At 35.2% G+C, this 10,342-nt stretch overlaps 1 protein-coding gene across 1 annotated transcript; it reads right to left on the reverse strand.

Moving 5' to 3' along the window:
- Positions 1-1,588: 1,588 nt before the first annotated feature.
- On the reverse strand, positions 1,589-8,634 carry slx1 (structure-specific endonuclease subunit SLX1). Its single transcript, XM_074138831.1, has 4 exons — positions 8,351-8,634; positions 7,530-7,581; positions 7,258-7,449; positions 1,589-1,958 (listed from the first exon to the last, which is right to left on the reverse strand). The coding sequence occupies exons 1-4, from the start codon at positions 8,536-8,538 to the stop codon at positions 1,602-1,604; spliced, it is 789 nt and encodes a 262-aa protein (XP_073994932.1). The 5' UTR covers positions 8,539-8,634; the 3' UTR covers positions 1,589-1,601.
- Between the last annotated feature and the right edge of the window lie 1,708 nt (positions 8,635-10,342).

Below are 10,342 nucleotides of genomic sequence, written 5' to 3' on the forward strand. Positions count from 1 at the left end.
AAAAAAAAATTTTTGAAATCGGTTAGGTTTTTCAAAAGTTATGGTAATTTAAAATATGAAAAACAAATTTCAGTTTACTGTCAAAATTACGTTATTTTTTTTAATGAATCCGTTCAAACTGGGCACAACCAACGGATAAGCAAGCCAAAACTCTGGACTCCCACGCTTTGCTTGTAGCAGTACTTATGGTAGCGAAGTCAAGATCTAGGCAGGCTAGAGTAATTCGACGTTTCAGATCATCGACTGAAGCCACGGGATTAAGGATACTTTACACTTTATTTTTTTAGGTATCCCCACAAAATATGGTCCATTTGGGTCAAGTCCGGAGATCGAGGTGGCCATTGGATGGGACAATGAGTCCTTACGCACTTTTAATAGAAATTTCTGCCCAGCTAACCTCGAACCACTCTCGCCGGGCTACCATCTTGTTGAAAATACATATCTATCCGACGTTGTAGATGAACATCTTCAAGCGGAACTGGCAAAATGTCTCTGAAAAAAAAGTAGGATACCTTTCACCAGTTAAGTTCTCTCTGTAGAAGTATGGGCCGATTAGTTGATTTCCTATAACTCCACCTAAACGTTTGTAGAAAAAGCAACCTGAACGTCGAACTTCTAGCCTGCCTAGATCTTGACTTCTCCACGATAAGTGCTGCTACAAGCAAAGCGTGGGAGTCCAGAGTTTTGGCTTGCCTATCTGTTGGTTGTGCCCAGTTTGAATAGATTCTTTAAAAAAAAATAACGTAATTTTGACAGTAAACAGAAATTTGTTTTTCATATTTTAAATTACCATAACTTTTGAAAAACCTAACCGATTTCAAAAAAATTTTTTTTGTTGTTTTTAGGAGCTCAAATACTACAAAAATATGCAACAAAAAATATAACGTTCCATTTGAAAAACAAAAGTTGAATGCTGTATCTCGAGATACAGGGGTTTAAAAAAATGGGTCAATCACTGAAAATAAACTAGACTAAAAATGATTAAATACGTGTTTTTAATTTTTTCGAAATTTCCCGCCGTTAAAAAAAAAGTGGGTGGAGCATATAACTTTGGTCACCCTGTATATAATTACTATTTAAAAATATTTAATATTTATTTAATAAAAAAAAAAAAAAAAATGGAATTCTTATAAGAAAAAAAAGGAAGTATCACCATTTTTTTCTGTACTTTTTAGCTTAAAAAAAAAGATAATAAGTGTTCTCATGTTTGTTTTGGTAGAAAATGTTTTGCAGAATTTTTTGGCCAAACCACTGTATAAATAATACTAATAAATTGAAACAGTTTCTCACGTGTGTTTAACTAACCTAGAGCCCCTGTGCTGTTAGGCGGAGGAAATAAACCTCCCTGTTGCTGACGTTGCATTCGCCAGGCTGAGATAAGAAATCTCTAGTACGTACATTGACATCAAAGGAGATCATGTCGCGAACACTACTAGTGGTTAAAACTCTAGACCTTGTAAACTGAGAAGACTATATTTAAGATTTTTAAAGGGGATGGCACATTAAGCCCTTAAGGCTGCGGGACCTTGGGGTACAGGACCTGCCCCGTGTTCTAACTTTATAACAAGGGAATAGAGTATACTCGGGATAAATCACAAAATTTATTTCAGAAATATTTTTTTTCCAAAAACATACAACTGCTTACTGATTAATTCACCAAAATGAAGATACTGCGAACAACTCGGACAGCTACCATGTGTCGGTAGGATATGTTCACTATTGTGTAACATAAATTTCGCCAAACAATATATGTGTACTGTCATCTTGCAATTAGTATTATTACAAATTATTATTGGTACACCATTTTCAAAATATTTTGCACAAATGTAGCATCTAATTTCATCCTGATTATTTAATAAAGTGGGTTGGAATTTTTGAAAACTTGGTACATATGATTGCGTTGCTGTGATTGGGCCATGTTCCATCTTCATATGTAACGGTATAGATTCATTCGCATCCTAAACAAAGAAAATATAAATACATAAACTACGTAAGATTATAATTCTTCTATTTAGACCACATTTCCCTATCCTAATAAATACTACATAATATGAATCACAAAATTGTCATTTTTGAGGAAGCATAGCGGTATTGAAACATTTTTACCGGAAATACAAGCTTAGAGATGCTCTGAATAATGAAAAACGCGCCTCTTCTTAAAGTCTACAACAATTTTTTTCCAAATCCGAGAGATTTTCAATTGAAATGTGATGAACAGTGGATTTATTTCCACAATCCAAGCAAATTCAATGGATTAGATAAGGCCAACCAACCGCCTGTACCCCTCCTCCAAAGAGGGACTATCCGTTGCTTTTGACTGCCAATCCAGGAATCGCTTGTTTTAAAATGGAAATTTTGGAATCGCTGTCTACAAGTAGTTCCAACCGGCGCTTTCCTGTGAACACAGGTATTGTTACGCTCTTAGACTTCCCCGTTGCCCTTGATTGTAAGGGCGTTCGACGTTGGCCCATCGATCGAGTCCTCCGCTTTTGAGTGCGAGTATTCCTCCATATATCAAGTTCTGACTTTTGTTCAGGTAGCTCGTCGAGCGCAATCTCGTGCATAGTGTCCGATTCGGCCACAAACAAAACAAATAATCCCTTTTTTTTGAGGGACCAGCCTCACTATGTTGGTTACCCCACCCATGGCTCTTCCTTCTCTGATCACGTGACTTAACAAAATGTCCTGGTCTCCCACAAAGAGAGCACATGCCCCCTGATCGTTGGGACTCAACTTCTGCCTTCCCTTCTAGACCGAAACTTCCTTGCACTGCTTATATTTCCTGTGAAGAGTTTGACTTTACCCTCACTTGTTCAATACGCGAAGCCTGAGCCACCGCTTCATGAAACGTTTTCGGGGGGTCGTAGTGCAGCTGTCGACTTGATTCCTCTTTTAGTCCTTTTATATAGGTCGCCATAAGAATTCTTTCGAGTTGAGCTCTAGCCCAAACCGCTTCAGACACTGATGCCGTGACAGGCAATGGTTTTACCTCAACTTGCCGACACCGATCTACAAACTAACGCGCATCTTCATCCGACATCTGTTCAAGGGAGTTGAGTCCCAATAGCCTTTGCTCAGGCATGGCCTCTCGCAAAGCGAGTTCTAATCACTTCAAGCAGGTCAGTAAATGTCGCCATGGGTAGTAATATTTCTGGACGACAAGCCACAAAATCTGCTGCGGCCCCTTTTACGAGTAGTTTAATATTATAATATAATCTTATCCACCTCTGACCATCCGCCTATTTCGGCCACTAATGAAAAAAAATTAAGTAGAGGACAATTTGTCCTGCTGTTGTATACTGACGGATCTAAAAACGAAACAGGCTGTGGGGCTGCAGTCGTTATACAAAACAGAAAATATAAGTTTGGGTTACCATCGGTAAGCAGCATTTATGTTGCAGAACTATACGCTATTTATATGGCACTAAGTATTATAGGGGGAATCCGGGGTAAAATTGCAGTTTGCACCGGATTCTACAGGGTGAACCAGTAATTATTGTCCATAGGCCTTCTGTGTGTAGTACATCTAAAGTAGAGTTCAATGACGTATTGGCCAACTTCATATTTTCCTGTTATTGAGTGACGTCACTTTTAAGTTTTTTTCTAAAATCATTACTTTTTTCCAATAAAAATGTTATTACTCAAAAAGTTTTAGTCCGAATTCGATTCTGATGACACGGTTAGAAAGACAGATAAATTTGCTAAATATTGACACCATTTTGAAGCATAAGTTATTCTCTAATCAGCCTCAATCTCCCTCCGAATGCTGGAAAAATAAAAGTTATCGAAATTGTTAAGAAAACTTATTCGGCTCTTATATGATCATTATCAGACACCGGTGCTGGCACTTTTTATAAAAGTTTCCTTGTTTAATGGGCTTTCAAACGGTATATCATTTTCCAGGATTCCTTTTATCTTCGTATGAGAAATTACGTTAGTTTTACCAGAAAACGTGTTCACGAGCACTCAACAGTGTTATGGTACAATAGAAAATTTTGAAACCAAGTCTAACAGATAAGGGAAGTTTATTTGTAAGACACCTAGTTGTATTGGTTAATACCTAATTCCGATATAAGGATTATCTGTAAGTGGGTTCAAAGGGTTGTTAAGACATTCACATTTTTTTCTTTTTCAACAGGGTAGTTGTGTGTGAAATTGTAATTTGGAGTAAATACAAACTATATGACTTTTTTTTTTATAAAAGTAGTACTTGTTTAAAATATTTCCTAATATTTTCTCAAATATTTCAGAGTTTAGATTTATTTTTTAATTTTTATTTTTTTTTCTTTCTTTTTATTGCAATTTTTAACCTTTGACTTCCTTATTTAAAGACAGCCTACTTTAAAATTGACTGTTGGTCCATCTAAAAGAGTTTTCAATGAATTAAAAAACTTGATAAACTAACACTGTTGAGTGCTCGTGAACACGTTTTCTGGTAAAACAAACGTAATTTCTCATGCGAAGATAAATAGAATCCTGGAAAATGATATACCGTTTGAAAGCCCACTAAACAAGGAAACTTTTATAAAAACCTGGGTCTGATAATGATCACATAAGAGCCGAATGAGTTTTCTTAAAAATGTCGATTACTTTTATTTTTCCAGCATTCGGAGGAAGATTGAGGCTGATTTGAGAATAACTTATGCTTCAAAATGGTATCAATTTTTAGCAAATTTATATGTGTTTCTAACCGAGTCATCAGAATCGAATTCGGACTAAAACTTTCTGAGTAATAACATTTTTATTGGAAAAAGTAGTGATTTTAGAAAAAAACTTAAAAGTGACGTCACTCAAGAACAGTGGAAAATATGAAGTTGGCCAATGCGTCTTTGAACTCCACTTTAGATGTACTATACACAGTAGGCCTATGGACAATACTTACTGGTTCACCCTGTACAAGTTCCTTACTAACATTGTAACATATTTATTCCAAACACCCAATAATCCAAGATATACACACATTACTTTTTAACCTGAGAATGGAAGAGATAAATGTGTGTTTTATACGGATTCCTAGACATTCAGGAATACAAGGCAATATTGTCGCAGATTTAGCTGCCAAAGAGGCCGTTATCATGACAGCAAACATAGAAAGGAACATACCAGTCGATATAAGTCGTGTGGCAAAAGCGTAGCGTGTGGTAAAACGCAGCTGGCAACGCGAGTGGACATCAATAACGGACAACAAACTAAGAGCAATTAAAGAAACTGTGCACGCCTGGGACTCAACATACAGGTCAATTAAAAGAGAGGAGGTAGTAGTGGCTCGGCTACGAATTGACCATACCCGGCTAACGTATGGTTACCTGATGTGTGGCGACCCTACCCCGGTATGCAACGCCTGTAACATCTGTCTGTCCGTGCAGCACATCATTGCTGAATGTCCGTTCCTATGAACAGGCTCGACGGAGTAGCAGAATTCAAAACAACATTGCGGAGGCCCTTGGAAATGATTCAGCCCAAATAAACCAGGTGATTAAGTTTTTAAAGCAAATTAACGTATTTGATCAAATATAAGATGAGAAGTGGAACAAACTATACCCTGAATAGTCAGTGAACTGATGAAGAAGGAATGAAGATGAAGAGATTGGAAGAGCATAATAACCGATTCATTGCTCGAAAAAAGAAAAATTCTGCAAAAATTGATCAGTCGGCCTATGTGACATGTCCCCACCCCAGGGCATGATTAGCGATTCCAGGGAAAGATCTCGTTTAACTCCCCCTTCATTGGAGGGTAAGCTTGCTGCTTCGCTTTGGGAGCTCATCCTGCGAACCTCTTCTTCCAACTGGTCTACCTCTTCGTTGAGAGCCTTCACTTCTCCCATAATTCCGTGGTACTATAAGTTCCTCTGCAAGGCTTGTTACGGGTTTTCCAACGATACTCCACACCTAACACTAATGTAGGCCAGCCGCCGACTCTACCAAATTCTCACACTTCTATAGAGAACCAATTACTTGTAGCAATGGACATACACTCATGTACACACACAACACAGGGATAGGATAAATAGACTATTAGAATAAAGCTACAGTTAACGCTATTTAATCTACGATTGATCTGAATAAATTCACTTAATTAATTAATTATTTCGTATATAGGCAAGCATACAGACAAGAAAACTCGCTCGTCAGTAAGAGGGAAACTTGGTTTTTCTACAAACTGGTAGACTTAGTCTGAACTCCAGCAAGTGCCAACTCTGACAAAATGATAAATAAATAATCATTTCACAAATAAACTCACAGCTGTTAGTTAAACATAAACACAGCAACTTGTCCTACTTCCACTACTCACTGTTGCATTAGTGTTAAAAGATACTCTCATATTCAGAAATTTCCCAAAAAATAGTAATGTTTCAAGTAAGAAAAGCGTAGGCCGTATCTTTGCAATTAGAATCTCTAGTTTACTTTTTGTAATATTGTACTCGTATGTAGTACTAACAACATACAAGGCATTACTAAAAGCAAAATATTTTTTGTTTTGTTTTTTGTTCTGCGTCAATTTAGATTATGTTTTCGTAGAACAGTGCGTTAGCAATTTGCAAGACAATTTTAGGGACTTGATGCAAACAAAATGCTGGAAAAATTTGGGGCAGCGTTCTGCACGAAACTCGAAAACATCAGGTTCTCAAACTTTACACTTGTTGAGAATATCTTACAGGATACTTTTTTGTCTTCAGAACAGTTTCAGGTAAAGGTGTCAATGAAAGGAAGGGAGGCCATCGTGTACAATTAGCTGCAGCATACGCACCTTCAACTTCAAGAAATTATAAACAAATCGGACGGATTGTTTGTCTGTTCTATCGTAGATGGGACTTTTGTTAATCAGTTAATACTTACGGAAGATCTGCATACGAGAAAAGATTGTGTGAGAACTGGTCGTAAAGCATTTGTCCAATGCGTAATCGCAATAGCATGCATTCATTTCCCAGGATTTCTGGATCCGATGAGATGGTACGATCATGACAGAAACTCAACTTTTTTTGTTCTACAAGTCAAAACCCACTTCAAAGGAACTCATTTTAACACGGTTAATGTAGAAAACACTAAGGCAGTTAAGAAAGACTATGGCATTGAACACCATTTCATGTGCCATTGCAACTTTTTGAAAGAAAGATACTTCGAAGAGGTATCTTGAATAAAAACGTTGTGTTAAAATATTGTTCACCACTTTTGAAACGACCTCACACATAAATATTGTAATTTGCAAAAACATGAAAGTAAAAATAATGTAAAAAATATTTGAGAAAGTAAATTAACCATAATTTTGGATGAGTATTCTTTAGCAATAATATTAAGAATTAGAGGCAGTCGATACCAAGGACCCGAATTCAACATCATGTTCATCACACGCAATCTGTACGAAAATTCGTTTTCTTTATATTTTAACTTGTCTACATTGTTGAATTTGAGCATTCTTGATTGTTTAGGATTTTGCCAAGCCCATTCGAACTGAAAAAAATAAATATTGCACCAATTAATGGTACACTTAAAAGTTATAAATCAAAAATTCAAACTAAGTAAAAACAAACCCTTAAGGCAGAAACTTCATTAGGAAATCCATGCACCATCAGAATCATTTCCCTAGATTTTAGAACAAAAAGATAGTTTTAGTGAAATGCATACTCGAATTTCAAATTGTTAATGCTCACATTACTAAATGACAAAAATTAGAATGTAAACTATGTGTGAGTCGATTGAGAGGAAGTAATCAATAAAGCCGGATTCCTTGCGACCTAAAATATCTATTGTGATGACCCTTAACACAAATCAACATTAGGTGCAAAATGTGTTGATCTCGAAGTTGGGTGTTGTTAGCCTGGTATACCATCAAGGAAGCCAAATTCCTGAACATGCCTTAGAAAACTCCATTATGGAGTGCATTAGCTTGCCCAAGGATCCTATGGACCCAAATAGTTTTTTACACACTATTTTGTAGACCCATTTATAGAACTATTTTTATAGACCCTACGCAGTCAGTGTTGATTGATTAGCTGGGATACCCGCAAAAAGCCAATATTACTAGAAGTACCTAGGCCCACAACCTAGAGGGAGAATATGTACACCAGAAGAAAGTCGTTTCAGTTTTGCTTTAATTTCTGTCATTGATACTTAAGAGGTTCAAGGGGGCATTGGGCTTCATTCTGAATGCTTTTTCTGTATACTCAAGTTTTCCCAGTTCACATAACATCCACTAAGAATTAAATAATAATATCGCTATGAATTAAATGCGCTGCAAAAACTTCTTTTATAGAAAATCAAAAGAAAATTCGTCAAAACCACTGGGATTTTGGTAATAAGAAGTGTGTGATTGTTCCCAATAGAGTTTTTTTCTTTACCTAATTTGACTAACCATGGTCCTTTTCCCGAGGTCTTCTTAGCTCCACCATAATTCTTGCCTCTATTATGTTGTTTCATCCTCCTTTGAGGATTCATTGTAAAGCCAATGTAAACTCGTCCTTTATATTTTACATTTTGTGACATTAATAGATAAACTCCAAATAACTTATTTAATCCTTCACCTTCTGATACAATGTTCATTATAATTAAAGTTTCCTAACTTCATATTTTTCTTTATGACCACTTAATGAACAATTACAATCGCGTTTGGAAGAGAGGTTATTTACGGTTATCCTCTATCTTCATTCTAGGATATCGTTGATGTCCACATAAATAAGAACGATTGCAAAAAAAAAGACTTCCAAAAAAGTAATGTTTATTTTTGTAATTAGTCTGTATTTTTGTTTAAAATCTATCACTTTGAGAGTGACTTTTGAAAGCCATCTTTCCACTAGCTGATGGATCCTCGCTGACACTATTCTTCGGCTTTGTAATAGAAATTAAATCAAAATGTCTTGCAATCCAATTTCAACGTAAGAATTTACTCCCACAAAGAGTGTTTGCCATAGACCAAAACTAACGGCAGACTTGTGGAATAAGTCTGGTCTTAGGGTAGATACAAAAATTAAGGTGTCAAGTTATTTAAATTTTTTGTTTGTGGAAGGATGAGGATAAGTCGGCTATTTTGTAAGTGTATTATATATATCTAGTTGTTGGCAATTCCATAGAAAATCCATCAGAGAATTAATTGTTGATCAATTATTCTTTCATAATTCAGAAAATTTACAACACTCAATTAGCCCTTTTTATTTAGCCATTGACTACTAATGAGAAAGTCTATATCTTTCTATTTGTTACTAACAGTCTCAAATTTAAAAAAATAGCGCTTCAATGAAACTTCCTTGCTCACTTTAACTTATCAATTTCCAAACTAAACTATATAATGTAATAATAATAATTTAAAAAAAAAAAAAAAAAGCCATATTAGCAAAAATCCCTATTATATTAATTGTTATTTTATTTTTGAGTAGATTAACTTCGTTACTGCAGAGAACTATTCAGTAGATTGTCTTTATCATTTATTTTTCTATATCTTGTTCTAATTTTGTTTTTTGCTTATGTTTAAAAGATTGTTCTCCTTAGTTGATTTAAATGATGTCTGATATCTTTTCTTTACAAAATTTTGCTATATATTCTAATTATTATTGTTGTAGTGAAAATGCAATAAGTTTTGTATTTATGGGTTAGACAGGTCAAACCTTACTATGAGATCTGTAAACTCTTTAAGCAATAAAGATTTCATTTCATCTAAATTGGGTGGAAAATATAAATATCCAATACTAAAATAATCCGACAAAGTAAACAATTTGAGAAAGATCCTATTATCTGTAGACTCAATTAAAACTACATCATTAAAGACATTCCGTATAATAAAAATCGCAATTCCGCCGCGGGCTCTGCCATTAGAAAAAAAAAAACATTTCATTCATACCTCGAGTATCATATTTTTTTATAATTTATTAGATGTCAAAGACCCTTATGCTGGCCTTTTCTTTTATCACCCATAAATATTTTTCTGTTAGAATTTTAAAAGATGTATCTCATTAAGAGAGATAACAGAAAGAAATTGCAATTACCAGTACCTTCTTATAAGAGCAGTAAGTTATATTTTGATAACACTACTTTCTCTAAAGGGATGTAAGAGAAAACAAGCTGTGACACAATAACTTCTAAAGAGGGGAAAGAAAAATGATTTGCAATTACAGTTCTTCTCAGTAAACAAGCAAAGAGAATTTAAACTGCGAATATGGCATGGTTGCGAATACTTCCCCTTAGTAGGTGTAAAAGCTGGATGACACTTAAATGTCACGCATTCTAAATTCTTCTTCTTGCCTAATTTGATCAAAGTTGGGCGAAGATTTACAGATTTATTATTAATAACCGTTTAAAAGGGGTCATTATTTAAGTGGGCAAACTCCCCTCTTAAGTATATACCATCGAGAAC

This window comes from Rhodnius prolixus, unplaced genomic scaffold, assembly GCF_049639745.1.
Source record: "Rhodnius prolixus isolate KJV_2025 unplaced genomic scaffold, Rpr scaffold_11, whole genome shotgun sequence".
NCBI lineage: Eukaryota > Metazoa > Arthropoda > Insecta > Hemiptera > Reduviidae > Rhodnius > Rhodnius prolixus.

Bases quoted from the DNA above. Each gene is read 5' to 3' on its own strand.
- slx1 (XM_074138831.1), bottom strand. From the start codon at position 8,538: ATGAACATTGTATCAGAAGGTGAAGGATTAAATAAGTTATTTGGAGTT. The intron at 7,582-8,350 runs GTTAGTCAAATT...TCTAAAATCTAG, and splicing joins ACCTCGGGAAAAGGACCATG to GGAAATGATTCTGATGGTGC. The intron at 1,959-7,257 runs GTTAATTTACTT...TTCTTTGTTTAG, and splicing joins AATACTCATCCAAAATTATG to GATGCGAATGAATCTATACC.